Source organism: Hylobates moloch, unplaced genomic scaffold (genome assembly GCF_009828535.3).
Source record: "Hylobates moloch isolate HMO894 unplaced genomic scaffold, HMol_V3 SCAFFOLD_2, whole genome shotgun sequence".
Taxonomy (NCBI): domain Eukaryota; kingdom Metazoa; phylum Chordata; class Mammalia; order Primates; family Hylobatidae; genus Hylobates; species Hylobates moloch.
The window spans coordinates 93,386,025-93,411,276 of record NW_026652277.1 but is presented as its reverse complement, the minus strand read 5'-3'; the positions used below and the strand labels follow the sequence as shown (position 1 = coordinate 93,411,276).

Here is a 25,252-nt window from a genome sequence, read left to right as displayed (position 1 = left end):
GGTAAATGCAAAACTGTCTGGCTTTTTTCATGTTTCTGTGAAGAGCACTTTTTCAAAACCGTGATTATTACTACAATTTGTTGGTTTAATGACATCGCCTTAAATTTGCTCAGTTATTTTATCTTTGGCTAGGCCTAGTGATAATGAAATGTGATTTTAAAACTAAACCAGGCCGGGTGCGGTGACTCACGCCTGTAATCCCAGCACTTTGGGAGGCCAAGGTGGGCAGATCACCTGAGGTCAGAAGTTGGAGACTAGCCTGACCAACATAATGAAACCCTGTCTCTACTAAAAATACAAAATTAGCCGGGTGTGGTGGCGCATATCTGTAATCCCAGCTACTCGGAGGCTGAGGCACAGTTGCTTAAACCTGGGCAGTGGAGATTGCAGTGAGCCGAGATCGCGCTATTGCACTCCAGCCTAGGCAACAAAAGCAAAACTCTGCCTCAAAAAAAACTAAACCTAGTTTTCTGCACTGCAGAAATAGAGAAGAGATGGGAGGCTGAGGCAGGAGAATTGCTTGAACCCAGAAGGCAAAGGTTGCAGTGAGCCAAGATCGTGCCACTGCACTCCAGCCTGGGCAACAGAATCAGACTCCCATCTCAAAAAAAAAAAAAAGCTTTAAAAAAAGAAATAAGAGAAATATCCTATCAGGATCTGGGTTTTATTGTTTGTTTGTTTTAGTCAATTTGCATTTATTTTTTGTCATTCTACATTTAAAAAGCAAAATAACATCAAATCACCACTCTCTGGATATGTTATACATGGTAAAGGAAATGTTCTGATCTCATTATGTTATTATACATTTTCATATATATGTTAGACTTTTCTTGAATAGCAATAGTTTATTATCTATAAGTATATTAAAAGTTTTCACTTTGCATTCAATAAACCATCCCAATTTTTTTAAAAATTATGAAAAGCTGTAGGAATCAAAAAGTGGAATAAAATATTTATTTTCCCAATTTTCAGAGATATGAAATGAAGGAAGTTAAAAAGCCCAAATCTATCTCAACATTTCTCAGGTGAAAACTAACTCAGAAATATTTGAGTTATGTTAATTTTCACTAAGACTGTTAAGAGAAACTAATTTTCTTGTCAGGAAGGAAAAAGAAGAGTTGAAAATTTATTGTCATTCTTTCTGGAACATAGTATTATATTCTCATATAAAGTTACTGTAAAATTAAAGAATTCATAGTATGAAACTGTGGCCGTTTATGACATTTTAGCATTTTTTTAGCAATTAAAATATACTTCTAATTTAAACTGTTTTATTGCCAGCCTATCAGTTTACATGTGAGCATTCTAAATAATTTTACAGAATGCAGTTTAATGTAATAAGATCTATTTTTTTAAAATGGGCCAGATCTTGGTTGAGTAGAAAAATACTTAATTTTCAAAACTAAAACATAGTGAAGTTAGTTAACACTTTTGTTGAGATATCTTTTATCCTTAAATCTAACATTGTATTGCCGTTGTCTGAGCTGTGTTACAAATATTTGTTGAATGAATGGATAGATTTAGAAAAAAATATTAGATACATGTACCCTTTGACCTAGCATCCCCACTTCTGTTCACCTGTATCATAGAAATAACATACTAGCTAGTATGTAAAGATACAGCTACAAGCATGTTTATTGCAGTATTGTTCTTAGTGGCAAAACAGTATAAACAAAGATCAATGCCCATTATTTGGGCAAAGAGTGGAATGCAGAATATATCATGATGCACCCACATCAAGGAATACTGTGTAGTCATCTTAAAAAATGCTTTAGTGCTAGGTACCAGAATACTGTGGGGTAATCTGAGAGAAAAAAAAGCAAGATGCAAAAAAATGTGCAAAGTGCAATCCTATTTTTATAAAACAGTGACTCCAAAACTCATATGTGTGTATGTATATTATATTTGAAAAATATGGAAGGATATGCTCTAGACTGTAACCTTGGATTAGTAATAGGAGCCAAGCCCCCCCCCCCAAAAAAAAGATAGTCATCACATTTATACATTTCTATAAAATTGTATAAATGGATATACAGTATACCCTTGAATAACACCGGAATTGGGGCACTGACCCCTGTACAGTTAAAAATATACCTGTAACTTTTGAGTCCTCCGGTACTTATCAACTAATGGCCTACTATTCACTGAAAGCCTTACAGATAACATGAACAGTTGATTAATACATAAAAAGACTAGTATCTACATGTTTTTATGCAATCATGACATAGTCATCTTTCTTAATTTTTTCAATATTTCTAGACTGCGTAGTTTGCAAGTTTCATATTCTTTCCAAAATATTTATTGAAAAATACTTGTGTATAAATGCACCTGTGTAGATCAAACCTGTGTTGCTCACGGGTCTGTTATATATGTCACTTTAAAAAGAAAAAATAATTAAAATAGGATTTTAAACTCCCTTAAAAATCTAAGTGATTTTGAAATTATTTTCAGTACTAAGATTTTAAAGTTAAATTATGCTTTTAAACATTCTTTAAGATATTGTTTGCGGCCGGGCGCGGTGGCTCACACCTGTAATCCCAGCACTTTGGGAGGCCGAGACGGGTGGATCACGAGGTCAGGAGATTGAGAGCATCTCTTGGCTAACACGGTGAAACCCCGTTTCTACTAAAAATACAAAAAATTAGCCGGGCATGTTGGCGGGCGCCTGTAGTCCCAGCTACTCGGGAGGCTGAGGCAGGAGAATGGCATGAACCCAGGAGGTGGAGCTTGCAGTGAGCTGAGATCGTGCCACTGCACTCCAACCTGGGGGACACAGCGAGACTCCGTCCCAAAAAAAAAAAAAGATATTGCTTGCACTGAAGTAGCTCTCAGTAGCTATAATGCAAACATACCCATTTATGCAGTTAGGTTCTTCTGTGTAAACATTAGAAAAATGTGTCACAACTCTCAAAACCTTATTTTCAAATTTTTAAAAATCAGAGGTAGAATATGTAATTTCTAAGACTAATTTTACTGATTTTTTTCTATCACAGGAAAAGATCATGAGTAAGGCGAAAACAGATGTTGGCCTATAGCAGTGGTGGTTTTAATGCAGAGTCTGTTGCTGGTTTTTTAGTTTTGGAAAACCCAATATTAGAAGCCACTGGTTTATCTGACAGTGAAATGATTTGTGAAATCATTGCAAATTTCTTTAGTTACCAACAAGTTGGCCAAATTAGTGATCTATTTTTTGGTATATATCAATATCTAAATAAAATTTTACATGTATATTTTGTGAGTTATGAAATGTATCTGTTCCACTGATTTTTAGTTAACAACAGAGTATTTGTTGTTTATGTTACTGGGAGGGGTACAGCATCCTTGATTCTTGTTGAAGGAAGAATTCAGCCAAGAGACACGCAGCAAGGGTTAAGTAGCAGAATTTATTTAAAGAGACAGTAGCATACTCTGAAAGATAAAGCAGAGCAAGCTTCTGGAGAGAGTGAGCCAGCAGCAGTCAGTGCTGGGGGACTGTATGAAGAATACATGATTATTCATGAAAGGGCATGAGGAGGTGTCACTTGCAATCATGTTTTAGGCGATCCCCTTGGGCATACATGCTCTGTAGTTGTACATGCTAGTACACATGTTGCTTGTCTCGTTAGCATTTAAAATCTCCACTTAGGGGTGTGTTTTTTACTATTATAATGAGAAAAGACCACTCTAGGGTGAGTTAATGGAGGACTGCACATGCTTCAGGGTCGCGGGAGCCCAACCACAAGGCCAGGTATAGCCAATATAGCCACTGTCCTTTTTGCTGTCAGTGGGCAGCATCTCCAGGACTTCTTTGCCCAGAGGCTGCCTTGCCTGCTCACATCTGGCCGTCTCCCCACTCTAACAATTATACTGTGGTTGTGTTTGTACCATATTATTTTGATTGCTTTTTTAAACATTTAAATGTTTATCATTTTTATCATGTAGTAAACATTCAGTCTGTCTTACAAATTAGTCAGCTGATGAGTGAATTCAGGGATGTTACAGAATATGTTCTTGCCTTTGTGTGAGAAAGATCAATTAAACTCTTTCACAACAAGATTATGGGAATTTTGTATGATTGTAACTATGCTGTTACAGTTCTTTTAAAAGACCTATTTGATTTCTACTTAAAAATTAAGTGTATGTAAAGATATTTCAGACCTTAGTGTAATTCTTCCCTGCCAAAAATAAATAATTTATAAATCTTTATATTTTGTTAGTTTCTGTTTTTCCTGGTAAATATTACCATTTTAATTGTAAATTTGTGCACCTCTTTATAGATGATTATAGCATACATTAAGTAAATCAGAACTGTATGGCAAATATCTGCCTCAGTTTAAGAATATTTTATAGAAAAACAAATGTATTAGGAACTAACTTTCTATTAAAGGATCTTGACATTCATTTTTATTAAATAGCCTACACACCAGGTATGTTTTAAATGTTTCAGTTATAAAAATTAATTTTACTTGAGCATTTTAGGAATAGCTTTTGTAAAACACAAGAAAGCAAGGCATATGTGTATATAACACAAAATAATAAACTGTACTGGAAATTATATGAAATACAGTAAAATCTAATTATATGGTTGGTCTTTTCTGTGACACAGTTGTGCAAGTTACTTTATGTATATAGTTAATATTTCCTTGACAGTGTTAACTCTTGTGAAAACTAAAAAATGATATTTATCAGAATGTAGAATTTAATAATCACATTACCTATGTAATTAATATGTTTATGAAAATACGTTACCTTGAAATTTAATTCATTGAATACAGTCCAGATCATTCTTAATTTTCAGTTTTTTATGGGAATTTTATTTATATAAATTAAATATCTAACATTGGAATATTTCCTCTACTCTTTACTCCTTCCAGAGGAAATGGATGTAGAAGCTCGACTTACTGAACTATGTGAAGAAGTTAAGGTACTTGGATTTTTTATATTCACATTATCAAGTTATTTGAGTGGTTTCTGTGTCCTATTCTAAATATTTTGTCTATGAAAACTTAAAGTATTTATAGTTCCTAAAATGCAAAGATAAAATGGTTGACCATGGTAGAACCACAACTTTGTTGGTCAAAATTCATTTGGCTTCAGCATGAAGTTAACTTACCTTTTAAAAAGTATATTATTCTTCATATAAATGAAATAGCAAAGAAAATTAACTGATCAAACTGTACATTTTCTTCTGTTCACTCAATTTCTGGACACATTTTTAAAACATCACTTAAACTTGTAAAATGATACTGTTTAAAAATGAAAATTTGTTTTATTTCAGCAGATCAATTTGCTTCTCAGATCATTTTTTCAGTTCACTCTTGCAATTAAATTGGATATATTTGCCTTTCTTTTTCTGAGAAACTAAATGCTTTAACTATTTAAATGCATGTTTCACTATGCATTCACTCTTGGTCAGCTACATTAATGGAAGAAATCAGAGGTGTGAATCAAACAAAAATATGTATTTGGTTTGGATTTACTTTTGGATATAAATTTGAGTGAGGACTAGACCTATTCAACAAGGTATTCTCCTTAGAAAATTATACATATGCAGGATACATCAGTTTTGTATACTGTCCTAGAGGTTTTCTCTGCAGTTTAAGTAATATATTTTCTTTAAAGAAGTCACTAATGTTCTTATAATTGCTCAAAAGAACATTAAATATTTAAAAAAATCTTAAGATGTGTGCAGTTAATGTGAAATCATCTGCAGTGTTTCACTGAGCTATTAAAGAAAATTTGAATAAATATACATATGATACTTCTGTAGATAAACACTAAAAGATATCAATTTTACTCCAGTCAATCATTTTAATGAGTCCAAACCAAAATCCCACTAGAAATTTAAGCTTGTTTTTAAAATCATTTCAAGAAATGTAAAGATGGCTAAGAAAAACTTTTTTAAAAAATAATGTAATTTTAAAATAATACAAATGTAGGAAGACTCGCTCAACTGGATACTAAAATATATGTAAAATAATAATAATGAAAGGAAATAAGGTAGGATTTCTCTAAAAGAATAAAAAGTCAGTGGAATTAAACAGCCCTAAAATAGTCACTATTATGTTTAATAACTAAGTATATGATAAAATATCCGTAACATCAGGGTCTGTAAATATTGTGGTAAAGTTAACGTCATGCCATGCTATAGCAGCAGTTCTAAGTGGACTGAAGACTTAAGTGTCCAGAGAAATTAGGAAGAAAAAAATTACATATATATATGTAAATATAAACAATCTGATCTTGGGATATGAAATCACTCCCTCAGACAATTTTCAAAAAGATAAGTTTTTTAAAGACCAATAAAAACCTAAGGGACAAAATAAGACATTGATGATTTGAAATTTCTTTGTAACAAAATATACTATAAATTTGAAAGCAAAGTATAGACTGGAAGATAATATTTGCAATATTTAAAACAGGCTAATGGTCAGTGCTCATTATATATAACATGCTCTCACGTATCAATTTTAAAACAACACCCTTGTAAAAAAAAAAAAAAAAGGATACAATGAGGCAGTGTACAAATAACAAATTCTTAGCAGAATAATTTAGCTCCTGAAATGATACTCATTCTTACTGGAAACCAGGGGAATGCAGATTCTAATAGGTTTTTTTTTGCCTATGAAATTTGCAAGAATGAAAGTGACTACTGATCTTCGTTTTTTTTTAAGAGTGTAGTGAAACTAGCATCTGCATACCCTGTTGGTGATGGTATAAATTGGCACAGTATTTTTTAACATTAGTGCATCACTGTATTTTTAAAACACTTACATACTGCAGTTATCAAATCTGCACAGCAGTTTTTATTTGATAATCTGTTCTACAAAAATACTCATAAATGTGCACAAATATAAGGAATTACATCGTTAATTATTATCAATTCCCATGTAGCCATTTAAAAGCATTAGGTGGATCTCTATGAAATTGTCATGAATTATTTAATTCAGAAAATATTTATTAATCCATGATGCTAGGTACTGTTTGCATGCTGAAAACTCTTCAAGATATATTAATTGAAAAAAATAAAGAAACATGAATAATATGATTTCATATAGTATGTTAAAACTAAAAAGCTGTTTGTGTATTTTATTGGTTTATGTGATTACATATGAAATATTTGAAAGGATCTGTATATTCCAAGCTTTTAACAGTAATACAGAAAAAAAGTGGCATGGAGAATAAGGTTTGTAAGGGGGAATTTTCTTTATATGCGTCTATATTAAATGTTTAAAAATAACACATATGTATCCATGTATTGCTAATAAATTTTTTAGATATACATATTTAAATTTCAGTATGTAAATGGATGTCATAAACTTTAACATCAACAACCTATAACTTGTGCGTCTTGAGACATGGTGAGATACAAATTCTCATACCTTGTATATCTTTTTCAGGGATTAGTTTGGCAGTATGTATCCACAGCCAGAAAAATATCTCTTCTTAGTGTATACCAAAAGCTAAACAGAGGTTCATGTGAAGATTCATAATATTGTAAAAATGTTTAATAAATGCCCAATGGTAGAATAGTTAAACAAATTATGGGATACTTGTAATCTAAGTTATACAGCCTTAAAAATGATGTTTTTGGCTGGGTGCGGTGGCTCACGCCTGTAATCCCGGCACTTTGGGAAGCCGAGGCAGGCGGATCACCTGAGGTCAAGAGTTGGAGACCAGTCTGGCCAACATGGCGAAACCACATCTCTACTAAAAATACAAAAATTAGCCAGGCGTGGTGGCGGGCACCTGTAATCCCAGCTACTTGGGAGGCTGAGGCAGGGAGAATCGCTTGAACCCAGGAGGCAGAGGTTGCAGTGAGCCAAGGTCACGCCATTGCACTCCAGCCTGGGCGACAGAGTGAGACTCTGTCTCAAAAAAAAAAAAAAAAGATGTTTTAAGCAAGTGTTTGATGAAGTAGGAAAATGTTCATACTGTATTATATTCAGTGAAAATTGTATGAAACTGTATATTATTTTAGCTTTTGCTTTATGTATATAATTGAAAAAAACTTGAAGCCGGTACACTGAAATGAACTTTTTTCATCTTTTTTTGTTTTCCCATATTTTCTAAGTAAAGCAGCATTTTGCAATCAAACAAGATCAGTGAATGTTATGGGAAAATATATATATAAGATAATGTGATTTGAAAAAAACACAAATATAGCCAGACACAGTGGCACACACCTGTAGTCCCAGCTACTCAGGAAACTGAGGTGGGAGTACTGCCTGAGTCCGGGAGTTGAGACTGTATTCATACCTTTGAGTAGCCACTGCACTCCAGCCTGGGCCATGTAATGAGACCTTGTCTCAAGTTTAAAAAAAGAAAAATACAAAAATGTAAAATCTTCTTCCTACATTTATATATATATAAGAGATCTTGCCAAACTTAATTCTAATTTCCTTTTTTAATATAAAAAAGAATTGTATTATTATTTATTTTGGTATTTATTACAAGAGATTTGTGAAAACCAGAGAAATAGTTTATCTGTGCTTCAAGGATGCTTTTCCAACAATGAGAGTACTAAAGTTTTCTCTTTCAGAACTGCGGTATCATGATCCCTAGGGAATAAAATTAATAAGTACTAGGTATCTAGATAACCTTGCTCTCAGGAAGAATAAAAAGAGAGTTGCATATTTTATTTATTTATTTATTAGTCTGGGTTAAAGGCCAGAGAATTGTTTCTACTTTTGTATAGACTATGCTAAGTAAAGTGTTTCATGTCTTATACAATGCTATTTAATTACTCTCAAATACTTATCCAACTCTTCTTTTTCTAAACTCCATTAAAACCCTCCTTGGGGACAATAATAATGCAAGTTTCAGCTTATGTCAGCTTATATTTTAAAGTCCATATTCTTAAAAGAGACATGAAAAACTTGTTAGCTTCATTTCTGCTACATATATAAAACCATCTCTTGGGAAAAAAACACAGCAGGAAATTCATCATATGTTGATGAATCTTTATTCATTATATCGTGACTGTTAGCTTCCATTCCGGCTTCTGGTATTTATAAACCTTTTCCATAAATTATGGGAGCTCTTTTTCATAAAAATGTAAATATTTTCCATAAATTCTGTAAACATGTAAATGTTTTTTATGAATTCTGGAAGATTTTTTTCTTATCTGAAGAGTGTAACTTCTCATTCACTCATTTATTCACTCAGTAACTATTAATTGAATTACTACTATGAACCACAAAAGTGAATAGGACATGATCATAATTCCTCCCCTTCTTAATAATTTTGTTTAATTTTTGTTTAGCATCTTCTCTGAGTTAGGCAAGGTAAATGAAAGTGTGATTCGAGTTGGGGAGGAAAAGCCTGCTGAATTGCAGTATTTAAAAAGAAATAAAAATAAACTGAGAGTAGCAGTATCACATGTGCTAAGCAGCCTTTGAGGATACACACACACATACACACACACAGAGAGAAATATATTTTATTTTATTTTATTTTTTATTTTTATTATACTTTAAGTTATGGGATACATGTTCAGAACGTGCAGGTTTGTTACATAGGTATACACGTGCCATGGTGGTTTGCTGCACCCACCAACCCGTCATCTACATTAGGTATTTTTCGTAATGCTGTCCTTCCCCTAGCCCCTCACCCCCCAACAGGCCTTGGTGTGTGATGTTCCCCGTCCTGTGTCCGTGTGTTCTCATTGTTCAGCTCCCACTTATGAGTGAGAGCATGCGGTGTTTGGTTTTCTGTTCCTTTGTTAGTTTGCCGAGAATGATGGTTTCCAGCTTCATCCATGTCCCTGCAAAGGACATGAACTTGTCCTTTTTTATGGCTGCATAGTATTCCATGGTGTATATGTGCCACATTTTCTTTACCCAGTCTATTGTTGATGGGCATTTGGGTTAGTTCCAAGTCTTTGCTGTTGTGAATAGTGCTGCAATAAACATACGTGTGCATGTATCTTTATAGTAGCGTGATTTATAATCCTTTGGGTATAAACCCAGTAATGGAATTGCTGAGTCAAGTGATATTTCTGGTTCTAGATCCTTGAGGAATTACCACACTGTCTTCCACAATGGTTGAACTAATTTACACTCCCACCAGTAGTGTAAAAGTGTTTCTATTTCTACACATCCTTTCCAGCATTGGTTGTTTCCTGACTTTTTAATGATTGCCATTCTAACTGGCGTGAGATGGTATCTCATTGTGGGTTTGATTTACATTTCTCTAGTGACCAGTGATGATAAGCTTTTTTTCATATGTTTGTTGGCCGCATAAATGTCTTCTTTTGAGACGTGTCTGTTCATATCCTTCGTCCACTTTTCAATGGGGTTGTTTTTTTCTGGTAAATTTGTTTAAGTTCCTTGTAGATTCTGGATATTAGCCCTCTGTCAGATGGATAGATTGCAAAAATTTTCTCCCATTCTGTAGGTTGCCTGTTCACTCTGATGAGAGTTTCTTCTGCTGTGCAGAAGCTCTTTAGTTTAATTAGATCCCATTTGTCAATTCTGGCTTTTGTTCCCATTGCTTTTGGTGTTTTAGTCATGAAGTCTTTGCCCATCATGCCTATGTCCTGAATGGCATTGCCTAGGTTTTCTTGTAGTTTTTATGGTTTTAGTTCTTACATTTAAGTCTTTAATCCATCCTGAGTTAATTTTGTATAAGGTGTAAGGAAGGGGTCCAGTTTCAGTTTTCTGCATGTGGCTAGCCAGTTTTCCCAGTACTAAATTTATTAAATAGGGAATCCTTTCCCCATTGCTTTTTTTTTTTTTTTTTTTTTTTGAGATTTGTCAAAGATCAGATGGTTGTAGATGTGTGGTGATATTTCTGAGGCCTCTGTTCTGTTCCATTGGTCTATGTATCTGTTTTGGTACCAGTACCATGCTGTTTTGGTTACTGTAGCCTTGTAGTGTAGTTTGAAGTCTGGTAGCGTTATGCCTCCAGCTTTGTTCTTTTTGCTTAGGATTGTCTTGGCTATACAGGCTCTTTTTTGGTTCCATATGAAATTTAAAGTAGTTTTTTCTAATTCTGTGAAGAAAGTCAGTAGTATCTTGATGGGGATAGCATTGAATCTATAAATTACTTTGGGCAGTATAGATAGAATATTGATTCTTCCTATCCATGAGCATGGAATGTTTTTCCATTTGTCTGTGTCCTCTCTTATTTCCTTGGGCAGTGGTTTGTATTTCTCCTTGAAGAGGTCCTTCACATCCCTTGCAAGTTGGATTCCTAGGTTTTTTATTCTCTTCTTAGCAATTGTGAATGGGAATTCACTCATGATTTGGCGCTCTGTCTATTATTGATGTATAGGAATGCTTGTGATATTTGCACATTGATTTTGTATCCTGAGACTTTGCTGAAGTTGCTTATCAGCTTAAGGAGATTTTGGGCTGAGATGATGGGGTTTTCTAAATAGACGATCATGTCTTTGACTTGATTTGACTTCCTCTCTTCCTATTTGAATACCTTTTCTTTCTTTCTCTTGCCTGATTGCCCTGGCCAGTATTTCCAATACTATGTTGAATAGGAGGGGTGAGAGAGGGCATCCTTGTCTTGTGCCAGTTTTCAAAGGGAATGTTTTCAGCTTTTGCCCATTTAGTATTATATTGGCTGTGGGTTTGTCATAAATAGCTCTTATTATTTTGAGATACATTCCATCAATACCTACTTTATTGAGAGTTCTTAACATGAAGGGATGTTAAATTTTAGCAAAGGCCTTTTCTGCATCTATTGAGATAATCATGTGGTTTATGGATTACATTTATTGATTTGCATATGTTGAACCAGCCTTGCATCCTGCGGATGAAGCCAACTTGATCGTGGTGGATAATCTTTTTGATGTGCTGCTGGATTAGGTTTGCCAGTATTTTATTGAGGATTTTCTCATCGATGTTCATTGGAGATATTGGCCTGAAATTTTCTTTTTTTGTTATGTCTCTGCCAGGTTTTGGTATCAGGATGATGCTGGCCTCATAAAATGAGTTAGGCAGGAGTCCCTACTTTTCCATTGTTTGGAATAGTTTCAGAAGGAATGGTGCTAGCCCCTCTTTGTACCTCTGGTAGAATTCGGCTGTAAATCTGTCTGGTCCTGGGCTTTTTTTGGTTGGTAGGCTATAAATTACTGCCTCAATTTCAGACTTTGTTATTGGCCTATTCAGGGATTCAACATCTTCCTGGTTTACTCTTGGGAGGCTGTATGTGTCCAGGAATTTATCCATTTCTTCCAGATTTTCTCGTTTGTTTGTGTAGAGGTGTTTATAGTATTCTCTGATGGTAGTTTGTATTTCTGTGGGGTCAGTGGTGATATCCCCTTTATCATTTTTTATTGTGTCTATTTGATTCTTCTCTCTTTTCTTCTTTATTAGTCTCGCTAGTGGTGTACCTATTTTGTTAATCTTTTCAGAAAAACCAGCTCCTGGATTCATTGATTTTCTTTAAAGGTTTTTCATGTCTCTATCTCCTTCAGTTCTGGTCTGATTTTAGTTATTTCTTGTCTTCTGCTAGCTTTTGAATTTGTTTGCTCTTGCTTCTGTAATTCTTTTAATTGTGATGTTACAGTGTCGATTTTAGATCTTTTCAGTTTTCTGATGTGGGCATTTTAGTGCTGTAAATTTCCCTGTTAACACTGCTTTAGCTGTGTCCCAGAGATTCTGATACATTGTCTCTTTGTTCTCATTGGTTTCAGAGAACTTCTTTGTTTCTGCCTTAATTTCATTGTTTACCCAGTAGTCATTCAGGAGCAGGTTGTTCAGTTTCCACGTAGTTCTGCAGCTTTGAGTGAGTTTCTTAATCCTGAGTTCTAATTTGATTGCACTGTGGTCTGAGAGACTGTTTATTATGATTTCCATTCTTTTGCATTTGCTGAGGAGTGTTTACTTCCAATTATGTAATCGATTTTAGAATAAGTGCTGTGTGGCACTGAGAAGAATGTATATTGTGTTGATTTGGGGTGAAGAGTTCTGTAGATGTCTATTAGGTCCACTTGGTCCAGAGCTGAATTCAAGTCCTGAATATCCTTGTTAATTGCCTGTCTCGTTGATCTTTCTAACATTGACAGTGGGGTGTTAAAGACTCCCACTATTATTGTGTGGGAGTCTAAGTCTCTTTGTAGGTCTCTAATAACTTGCTTTATAAATCTGGGTTCTCCTGTATTGGGTGCATATATATTTAGGATAGTTAGCTCTTCTTGTTGAATTGATCCCTTTACCATTATGTAATGCCCTTCTTTGTCTTTTTTTATGTTTGTTGGTTTACAGTCTGTTTTATCAGACTAGGATTGCATCTTCTGCTGTTTGTTTATTTGTTTGTTTGTTTTCCACTTGCTTGGTAAATATTCTTCCATCCCTTTATTTTGAGCCTATATGTGTCTTTGCACATAAGATGGGTCTCTTGAATACAGCACACCAATGGGTCTTGACTCTTTATCCAGTTTGCCAGTCTGTGTTTTTAATTGGGGCATTTAGTCTATTTACATTTAAGGTTAATATTGTTATCTATTAATTTGATCTTGTCATCATGGTACTAGCTGGTTATTTTGCCCATTAGTCGATGCTGTTTCTTCATAGTATCATTGGTCTTTATATTTTGGTGTGTTTTTACAGTGGCTCGTACCAGTTTTCCTTTACATATTTATTGCTTCCTTCAGGAGCTCTTGTAAGGCAGGCCTGCTGACAAAATCCCTCAGCATTTCCTTGTCTGTAAAGGATTTTATTTCTCCTTCACTTATGAAGCTTTTTGGTTGGATATGAAATTCTGGGTTGAAAATGCTTTTCTTTCAAGAATGTTGAATATTGGCCCCCACTCTCTTCTGGCTTATAGGGTTTCTGCAGAGAGCTCTGCTATTATTCTGCTGGGCTTCCCTTTGTAGGTAACCTGACCTTTCTCTCTGGCTGCCCTTACCATTTTTTCCTTCATTTCAACCTTGGAGAATCTGAAGATTATGTGTTCTTGGGGTTGCTCTTCCTGAGGAGTATTTTAGTGCTGTTCTCTGTATTTCCTGAGTTTGAATGTTGGCCTGTCATGCTAGGTTAGGGGAAGTTCTCCTGGATAAAATCCTGAAGTGTGTTTTCCATTTTGGTTCCATTCTCCCCGTCACTTTCGGGTATACCAATCAATCGTAGGTTTGGTCTTTTCACATAGTCCCACATTTTTTGGAGGCTTTGTTCATTCCTTTTTCAATTTTTTTTTCTCTAATCTTATCTTCATGCCTTATTTCAGTAAGTTGATCTTCAGTCTCTGATATCCTTTCTTCAACTTCATCGATTCGGCTATTGATATTTGTGTATGCTTCATGAAGTTCTCGTGTTGTTTTTTCAACTCCATTGGGCCATTTATGTTCCTCTCTAAACTGGTTATTCTTGTTAGCAGTTCCTGTAACCTTTTATCAAGGTTCTTAGCTTCCTTGCATTGGGTTAGAACATGCTCCTTCAGCTCAGAGGAGTTTGTCATTACCCACCTTCTGAAGCCTACTTCTGTCAGTTTGTCAGTCTCATTCTCTGTCCAGTTTTGCATCCTTGCTGGAGAGGAGTTGCAATCATTTGGAGAAGAGACATTTTGGATTTTGGAATTTTCAGCACTTTTGCACTGGTTTTTCCTCATCTTCATGGATTTATCTACCTTTAATCTTTGAGGCTGATGGCCTTTGGATGGCGCTTTTGTGTGGGGGTCCTTTATGTTGATGTTGATGTTTTTGTTTTCTGTTTGTTAGTTTTTCTTCTAACAGTAAGGCCCCTCTGCTGCAGGTCTGTTGCAGTTTATTGGAGGTCCACTTCAGGCCCTGTTTGCCTGGGTATCACCAGCGGAGGCTGCACAACAGCAAAGATTGCTGCCTGCTCCTTCCTCTGGAAGCGTCGTCCCAGAGGGACACCATCCTGACACCACCCAGAGCTCTCTTGTATGAGGTGTCTGTCGACCCCTGTTGGGAGTTCTCTCCCAGTCAGAAGGCACGGGTGTCAGGGACCCACTTGAGGAGGCAGTCTGTCCCTTAGCAGAGCTGGTGCACTGTGCTCGGAGAATCCCTTTTGTCAGGATCAGCTGCTCTCTTTAGAGCCAGCAGGCAGGAATGATTAAATACGCTGAAGCTGCACCCACAGCTGCCCCTTCCCCCAGGGGCTCTGTCCCAGGGAGATGGGAGTTTATCTGTAAGCCCCTGACTGGGGCTGTTACCCTTCCTTCAGCGATGCCCTGCCCAGTGAGGAGGAATCTAGAGAAGCAGTCTGGCCACAGCTGCTTCAGTGCACTGTGGTGAGTTCTGCCCACTCTAAAACTTCCGGCCTCCTTAGCACTGTCAGTGGAAAACTGCCTACTAAAGCCTCAGTAATGGCGGACGCCCCTCCCCTACCAAGCTTGATCTTGCCCATTTGGCTTCAGACTGCTGTGCTGGCAGCGAGAATTTCAAGCCAGTGATTCCTAGCTTGCTGGGCTCCGTGGGAGAGGGACCCCCTGAGAGAGACCTCCCTGGCTCCATACGTATTTAAGTATGTTACATTAAATCCTGGCTCCCTGGCTTCAGCCTCCTTTGCAGGGGAGTGAGCGGTTCTGTCTCGCTGGGGTTCCAGGCACCACTGGGGTATGAAAAAAACTCCTGCAGCTAGCTCAGTGTCTTTCCAAACAGCTGCCCAGTTTTGTGCTTGTAACCCAGGGTCCTGGTGGTGAGGGAACTTCCTGATCTGCAGATTGCAAAAACTGTGGGAAAAGCATAGTGATCTGGCTGGGTAGCACAGCCCTCATGGCTTTGCTTGGCTGGGGGAGGGAGGTCCCCTGGCTTCTCGTACTTCCCAGGTGAAGCAACGCCCCACCCTGCTTCTACTCACCCTCCGTGGGTTGGACTCACTGCCTAACCAGTGCCAATGCAATGAACTGGGTACCTCGGTTGGAAATGCAGAAATCGCCCACCTTCTGCGATGGTGTCACTGGGAGCTGCAGACCGGAGCTGTTCCTATTCGGCCATCTTTGGATCATGTCCTAATAACAGTATTTTATAATAGTTTGTTTACCTGCTTTTCTCCCCTCACTAGACCGTGAACTTCTCACATTAATTTTTGTATCTCTAGAGTCTAGGCCATTAGCATTTAAAATGTGTTCAATAAATAGCAAGTGAGTGAATTGTTAGAAATGAAAAAAAATAAGTGTTTGACAATTCTGTAAAAGGATTACTCACAAGTAAAGTAGAACCTAAGAATATAGGAGTGAGAGAAAAGGACTACTTCAGAAAGTATCACAATTTTTTCTAAGGAGTCATAGATATTTTAAGTATTTTTCCTAGCTAATTGGGAGAAAAATCTTAAGAATTTATTATCTTTCAAAACAATTATAACTCTCATCATTACTTGAGCACTGTGTTTAAAATTCCCAGTATTTTGGTGTTAGAAGCTGATCATTCTCTGTAGCATCCTAATTTTTAATTTTAGTTTACAATTGACATTATTTCAGTTAACAAGACATCTTAGATATTGAAATATTGGTTAAGTTGTTGAAAATTCCTTCAGTAACTATCAGGTAAGTAAAAAACCATTGTCAATTGATCTTAGTCTCTACACATTTACATGCACATACAAATGCACATTTCTTTTTTTAAACCACAAATTTGCCTTTGTATTAATATTCTCAATAACATTATATTTAAGTATGTTACATTAAATCTTGGGAAATAGTGAAATTTTTTTTCTTTTCATCTCAGAAAATAGAGAATCCTGATGAACTGGCAGAACTTATAAATATGAATCTTGCACAACTTTGCTCACTTTTGATGGCCTTATGGGGACAGTTTCTGGAAGTTATAACGCTACACGAAGAACTAAGAATATTATTAGCACAAGAGCACCATACTTTGAGGGTAAGTTAAAGAGGAGTGATTTTAGAGCATTGTAATGAGTATTATTTACCTTTAGAAAATTTTTATGAAAACAAACCTGATTTTTACCTATATATTGATAAGTCAGAAAAGAGGCATTTATCATAATGTTATTGTTTGACTTCCAAAATTAATAATAGAATGAATGGAACAATACAGTTAAGCATATGACCTATTTCAATCACAATCCCTGCTGCTAAGAAAAACCACCTAAAAGTAAGTAAAATAGGAAAATATATGATACAGAATAGCCCCTGGAACCTAAGAATAGGAATTAATAGCTAAGCCTCATTAGGGGCAGGAATCAGGAACTAGAGAGCTATCTCAAACTTATATCTCCCTCTTCTCCTTTTCCGTCCCTTCTTCTATCACTGACCTAATATAGGAATGTGTATTATAAACTTAGCAGGATGGAGGGGGCAGTCCACACATTACACATATATGTTTACTGTAGACCTAGTGTGGACATTATGCAGGTATTTCTATGTAATTTTATTGTATAGCATCTCAAGAGGGTTTACTGTTAAATAACTATCTTTCCATCTTATTTCCTTATGTACTCTGCATGCACCCTGATTTTACTTTACGTACTAGGAGTTCCTCCAAACATCATTAATTTTTTTCCTTTTTAAAAAAATTTTCTTAATTATAAAACATAACATAAAGTCAGAAAATGCATAAAACAGGCACATTTTATCAAATAATTAAAGCATACAGCCTTTCGGTTATTATCCAGATCAAGAAGTAGAACACTCTCAACACTATAGATGTTTTCTCTGTGTCTTTTCCAATTACCATACCCTTCCTAATACTTAGAAGTAATCACTATACTGTCTTTTGTGGTGATGAGTTCCTTCTGTTTTAGTTTTATCACCTATGTATGCACACTAAATAGTAGAGGTTGTTTCCACCTGTTACTGAATTCTATATAGATGAAATTGTACAGTAGTATTCTTCTCTATCTTGCTTTTTCACTCAAGACATTAGGATATTAATCCATCTTTTTTGACAGTACCTGTAGATTGTTCATTATCATTGCTGTAATATATCTCCATTTGAATATACCCACATTTGTTTATCCATTCTACTGTTGATAGATTCTTGGATTACTTCTAACTTGTGGCTATTACAAACCAAGCTGCTATGAACATTCTTATGTATATGTCCTGGCATACCAGTTTCTCTGAAATACTTACCTGTGAGGGAAATTGCTGAGTCATAGGTTATGCATAACTTCAATTTTACTAGCTAATGTGACAGTTTTCAGAGTTGTACCAATTTTTACTCCCACCAGCACAGTTTGTTACCCCACACACTCTCCAACTCTTGATACTGGCAAGCTTTTTAAACTTTGCCAAACTGATGGATGTGAAATGGTATATTATTGTGGCTTTAATTTGCATTTCTCTGATTACCCATGCAGTTGAGCACTGCTTTGTGTGATTATTGGTTATGTAGGTTTGCTCCGTATGAAGTGCCTGTTCTAATGTTTTGCCTATTTCTAATAAGATTACTTTTTCCTCTTTATTTCTGATACTTTTCTGTCTTTTGTTATGTGTTTTTACTAACAGATCCTCTCTCATTTCATGGTTTATTGTTTTCATTGACTTTATATTGTTTCTTTTTTTTTTAAGTTCTTTTTTTATTTTTTTTTTATTTTTTATTATTATACTTTAGGTTTTAGGGTACATGTGCACAATGTGCAGGTTTGTTACATATGTATCCATGTGCCATGTTGTTTTGCTGCACCCATTAACTCGTCATTTAGCATTAGGTATATCTCCTAATGCTGTCCCTCCCCCCTCCCCCCACCCCACAGACTTTATATTGTTTCTTAATGAACTGGAGGTCTTAATTTTAGAATAGAAGGAAACTAAGAGAAAGGGCAGACATGGACATAGCCATTTTTGGACATAACATATGTGGATCGGTGTAAAAGATGGAGATTTTTCCATAAATGATGTTTGAGACAATTGGGTATCCATGTGGTAAATATTAAATAAAATTCAGTTCCAAGTGGATTGAAGATTTAAATGTGAAAGGCAAAACTCTAAAGCTTCTAAAGTATAATCAGAAACTTACAGAAGACTTTAAAAAGTTGGCCAGGAGCAGTGGCTCACACCTGTAATCCCAGCACTTTGGGAGGCCGAGGCAGGTGGATCACCTGAGGTCAGGAGTTCAAGACCAGCCTGGCCAACATAGTGAAACCCCATCTCTACTAAAAATACAAAAACTATACAGGCGTGGTGGTGAGTGCCTGTAATCCCAGCTACTTGGGAGGCTGAGGCAGGTGGTAGAGGTGGAGGTTGCAGTGAGCTGAGATCACACCACTGCACTCCAGCCTAGGCAACAAGAGTGAAACTCCATCTCAAAAAAAATAAAAAAAGGTAGTGCAGAGTACTTCTATATAATTTTCATCAGAATCACAAATTAGCATTTTGGCACATTTGCTTTATCATTGCCTCTTTTTTGTAGGTGGATACACATATAAATATATGCATACATATATACTTACATACATTGTTTTTCCTGAACAATATGATAATTATAGACATAGTATTCTTTTATCATTAAATACTTCAGCATATATATCCTAAGAATAAGGACATTCTCTTAAGTTAACCAATACACTGATCTTCTTATATTGATACAATATTGATATTTAATGTATGGCCCATATTTAAGGTTTACCAATCATCTTACAAATGTTTTGCATAACAACTTTTTCCAAGATCAAATTCAGTAACACATTGAATTCAGTTTTCATGTTCCTTTACTCATTTAATCTGGACTAATTCCTTATCTTTGCATGACCTTGACTTTTTTGAAGAGTATTGGCCAGTAAGTTTGTGAACTATTCTTCAGTTTGGGTTTGTATTATATTTCCCAGTGATTTGATTAAGATGGCACAGTATTGGGGGGATACTACATTTTTTTTTTCTATCAGTTTTGGTAAATTCTATTTTTCGAGGAGTTTGCCCATTCTGAGTTTTTTAATTTATGATCAAGTAGTTCATAGTATTCTTCAATTATCTTTTTAATATCTACAATATCTAATGTTTTCTAGTTTCATTCCTGATTTCATTCTAGTTTCTAGTTGTTTGTGCCTTCACTCTTTTTTTCTTGAATTGTCTCACCAGAAGTTTGTTATTTTATTTGTCTTTTCGAAAAAGCAATTTTTGTTGGTGTTGATTTTCTCCCTGTGTGTTTTGTTTTGTTTCATTATTTTTGCTATATTGTAATAAACAGGATCCATGTATCAAATACTGTTGTTTTATAGGACTTTTTCTTAGAATTTCTCTAATAAAGGTCAATCACCTTCTCTAAAGGGCTAAATAAAAAGGATTCTACAATGAATAAAATAGCGTAATCACTGTATTCAACTTACCAATGGTCTGGCATCATCTTAATGTAGCAATTTAGAATGAATAGCATAATGAATGGAATATATTTTTTTCCGCAATTTTCAGGAACATCATTTCTCACTACCAAGATTTTGAACAACAATGAATTATGGTAATAGTATCAGAAAGATAGCCAGTTTTCAGGGTAAATTAAAGTGACATTGATAAGCATTAAAGGATCTCACTGACATTCTTTTTTTGGAAATTTAGGATTCTGACAAGACTTGAAAGCCAGTCCACCTCTATAGAGAGGTGAGGTGAATGCATACCAATAACTCAGGCAAAGTTTTCTTGAAAAGTATGTCAGAATACACAACCAGCGACCCAATTTTCTATGCTGTAGAAAAAGAATCAACTTTTTCTGTTAAGGACCAAATGGTAAACATTTTGGGCTTTGGGAGCCACACATCTTTGTCTGAACTACTCAACTGTGTTGTAACATGAAAGCAGCCATGGACAGTATATGAGTAAGTGAATGTGGCTGTGTTTCAATAAAGTTTTATTTACAAAAACAGGTGTTGGGCCAGATTTGGTTCTCAGTCTGTAGTTTGCCAACCCCTACATTATAAAGCTAAGAGGAGAGCTGATACCTCTTCCACAAAATAAAAGTCTGTTTGAAGGTTATTTTTAGTGACCAGTAGAAGTAAAGGCCAGTAGCAAGAAATAGTTTTACATGGGAAAGGTAATCTTCAGGGTATTTTTTTTCTCTCTTTTTTTATTTTGTTTTTTCTTTTTTTTTTGATATGTTTTTATTTAGTTCCCGCAAGCAGACAGGGCATTTTTTTTAAAAACTATGTTTTACTAGAGAAACATTATAGTTCCATTAAATTGTTCTGTTTGTATCACCTGAATGGAAGTTCTGGGAAGAGAATGGTTGCAAGGATTAGAGGCAACTTTATAGCTTGATATTCAATGGGAAAGAAGCTATTCTGGGTGGAATAGGAACAAGAAGGTAAACTTAAAAGAGCAGCTGGTGAACACAACTTTGAGAAGAAGGGACAAAGAAAGGGAACTAAGACAAAAATCAGGTTTGTGGAAAACTAGAATACCAAAGATAAACTTTGGAATTTTACCTAGAGCTTCCCTTTTCTCACCCCATTCCAGATACCAAGATAGGGCCTATTTTAATTCCTAAATGGATCATGGAAGGATAATAAACACAAAATAAGAAAATGTCCTAATGTTACTCAAGCAGGAATAAGCTTTGCCCTTCCCTGCAGGGTATCACAAAAACTGTGGACATGGTAGCATACTGTGTTATCTGGCGCCCATTTACGCAATTCAAGAGGAACCTTGCTAATAAAATATCTTATTCTTCTGAGAATACAGTGCTAAGCCTACAGGAACTAAAGTAGTCTAAAGGTCATTCAGTGTTTGTACAGGGAGAGACTTAGCTACAATAAAGTATGTAGGCTGTCTGATAACGAATTCAGAAGCAGCACAATTGAGCGAAGTCGCAGAAATAAACCTCTGATATGAAGTCTCCTTATTGGTGTGAAAGCAAATTATGAAGCAAAGAGTTGGACTAAAAGGAGGAAATGTAAATCCATACTTGGAAAGAACAATTTAATAAATTAATTTTATACTGGTTCAACTATATTATTTAATATTAATATTATTTAATATTAAGTTCAGGTTTTCAAATTTTTGGCAAATTAAGGCATCCAAACTTGTTGAGCTTCTGTAGTCATATGCCGTACACATTCATGCTACATCATAGAGACTATTGTGTGTGAATAGTTACAGATGACCCATACTAATTAAAAAGATAAAATCTATTTATGATAAGTGAATGATGTCTTTGTCATTTCAAACTAAAATGGAATGATCAAGTGGGACAACTTATATAAAAAGCAAAAAAGAATCTGAAATCATCCTGAATTTTATGTGTCAAGAACTGTAAAGAATCTTGAGATTTTGCGCTCCTAATTACATGCTAACAAGTTAGCCTACCATAGATTGATTCATGTATAGCAGCAGAAAACATGAGACAAAGGACCTTATTAATGGTAGTATTATCATTTGTTCTCTTTCCTTGAGCCCAGATTTCCACAGCTCAGCATAAAAAAGGCCAGGTTCACACTAGTGGATTGCAATACAAGAGAAAAACTCTGTGCTTAGGGATCTGAAATATTTTATAATGGACAGCAAGCTTTATCTACCAGTGCTGCAAGTGAACCTGTTCTTTGCTCCAAAGGGAGACATATCTCTGTTTCCCCAGGCTTTTCCCTAATACGAGCATCCTTGAAAAGATAGTCTGTAACAAAGACAGTCAGGATTTCTGCTCACAAGCCTTTCAGAAATGCAAGAGACACATGAAGAATTGTCTCTCAACACTGTGTCTTGTAGAGAACTTGCTTTCACTGCAGTTTATTTCCTCAATAATTTTACTGATCTTTATTGCTAGGGCTTCCAAAGATGCTTCTTGTTGTGTTATAATGCTTCCCATTATAACATCAAAGATGCCATATTTAATATTGATTGTAACTTGTGTCTGGAATTATAAGTTCAATATTAGGGAGATAATATATTCAGTTTGCAGATCAGGGAGCCAGATTTTGTGCTTTGTGCTAGCATTGCTGCCCTAACCAAGCTTTTGTTAGGGTTAGTGGAGTCAGACAAAGTAACAGTTGAGTTCACATTCTTTCAGAGACATGTTAACCATCAGCTTACGTAAATCTTTAGTTCTGTCATGCCAAATGTTTATAAATAAAGATCCTGAAACCAAATACATAGGGTTGCCAGATGAAATGCAGAATGCGCAGTTAAATTTGGATTGCAGGTAAACAGCAAATGATATTTCAATATAAGTGTATCTGGTGCAACCCTATCAAATAGCATACTAAAGCATCAAAGGGTTTAACTGTGTTTTACATATTTCTGTATGTGAAGTATTAATATATCTTAGGTACAGAAAAGAATTCCTGGCTCATGAAGAAAACGAATTTTAAGCTTATGCTTGTGTGGAAGCAGAGCCTTTTGGAAACATATGGTTTTACTTAAAATGCGTGCACTGTTATTTATGGTTCTAACCTAGAGCAAAAAAAATCCAAGTTGATATGGTGACTCTGCTGTTCAGTTACTTAGTATTCTGTAATATTGCTCATTTAAATTCATCACATTAACATGTCTTTCCTGGCTGGGCACAGTGGCTCACACTTGTAATCCCAGCACTTTGGAAGGTGGAGGTGGGAGGATCACTTGAGGCTGGGAGTTTACAACCAGCCTGGGCAACATAGTGAGATCTTGTCTCTATTAAAAAAAAAAATTGTGTCGTTCCTTGAACTATAAAATGGAACTCTGCTTCTATGAGGTTAGCCTCTTTTATTCTTTGACTAACTTCTCTCCCACCTTGTAGTTGCCTGTTTATGTTCTTGAGTTCATAGCAACAGGTTTGTTACTAATGCTTTATTGAAATTACAGTGATTCTTCCAGGACCACTGCCTGTAAGCCCAAGAATTCATCTAAAAATTGAAATGAGACCTTCTTAGATGGATAGACTATATTGTGCTCTTGGTTTTGTTTGTTTTTCCCACAGAATGTTTATGGAAGAACCATAGTAATTTATTTGTATTTTTACTTAATAAACATGTGTATAGCAGTTATTATCTGTGTAAGGCACTAATTGCTTTATAAATGTTAACTCATTTAATCATCATTATAATCTCATGAAGTAAATATTTTGTCATTCCCATTTTATAAAAGAAATATTGAGGTTATAGAAAGGTGAAATAACTTAGCCAAAGTTGCATGACTTGTACATGGTAGTGACTGGATGGGAACCCAGGCAGTAGATGCAGACCTGATATTTCCACATTTCATCTCTTTCCCATGAATTTGCAAAGTATTAAAAATGAAGTAAAGTAAGACTTCAAACAAAATAGTAGTACAAACTTATAACATTAGAATACTGTTTATTATGACGCTGGTTTGCTATACTGTTTATGTTTTACAAGCAAAAAGAAATACAATCTCAAACATAGTTTTCAGTGTCAACTTGGTGGTATAAAGTATAGTTTTGGATTTTTTTTCCAGTTAAATTTAAAGAGAACATGCCATTTCCTGCATTCACTGGAATTAATCATAAAAAAATACTGTAGAACATTAAGTATGCTGCCAATGGTCTAATAGCTAGGAAATCAAAACATTTATTGACAGCACCACCAAAGTAGAAGATTCAAGGCATAGATGTTATGTAATATGATATATATAGGTAGCTGTTTCCTAAGATTTAATTTTGTTGGGGGGCGGGTGGGGATAACAAATTTTGAGGGTAACAGATTTTACGTAACACAAATTAACCATTAACAATTTTAATGTATACAATTCAGTGACATTTAATATAGTCACAGTGTTGTGTAACCATCACCTCTGTCTTATTCCAAGACATTTTCATCACTCCGAAAGGAAACCCTGTACACATTAAGGAATCACTCCCAAGTCCCCTTTCCCCATTCCCTGGCAACCGCTAGTCTCATTTACTGATCTTAGAGGTTTCATATAAATGTAATCATACAACATTTTGTATCTGGTTTCTTTCACTTAGAATAATGTACCAACTTTCATCCATGTTTTACATATATCCATATAATGATTTATTTTTGTAGCAAAATTCCATTGTATGGATATACTACATTATTTTATCTGTTTGTCATTGATAGACATTTAAGTTCTTTCTACCTATTGACTACTTACTATGAATAGTTGCTGGTATGAAATTTGTATACAAATATTTGTTTGAATACCTGTTTTTAGTTATTTGGGGTATATACCTAGGAGTGGAATTGCTGAGTCATATGGTAATTCTATGTTTAACTTTTTGAGGAACATCCAAACTGTTTTCCACAGTAGCTGCACCACCTTACATTCCCACCAGCAATGTACAAGGATTCTAATTTCTTCATATACTCACAAACACTTGTTATATTCTTGCTTTTTGTTTTGGGGTTTTTATCATGGCCAACCTACTAAGGGTGAGATGGTATTTTCATTGTAGCTTTGATTTGCAGTACCCTAATGACTAGTGACCTTGGATACATTTCCATGTGCT

The 25,252-nt window shown here is 35.3% G+C and overlaps 1 protein-coding gene across 8 annotated transcripts in view; it reads left to right on the top strand.

The window, feature by feature from the left end:
- FAM135A (family with sequence similarity 135 member A) overlaps positions 1-25,252 on the top strand; it is a 155,701-nt gene that overhangs the window by 80,029 nt on the left and 50,420 nt on the right. For all 8 annotated transcript variants that reach the window (XM_032153951.2, XM_032153936.2, XM_032154015.2 and 5 more), the window contains 2 exons: positions 4,854-4,903; positions 16,625-16,780. In XM_032153951.2, coding sequence (XP_032009842.1) covers positions 4,854-4,903; positions 16,625-16,780 — 206 coding nt within the window. The remainder of the gene's footprint in view (positions 1-4,853; positions 4,904-16,624; positions 16,781-25,252) is intronic.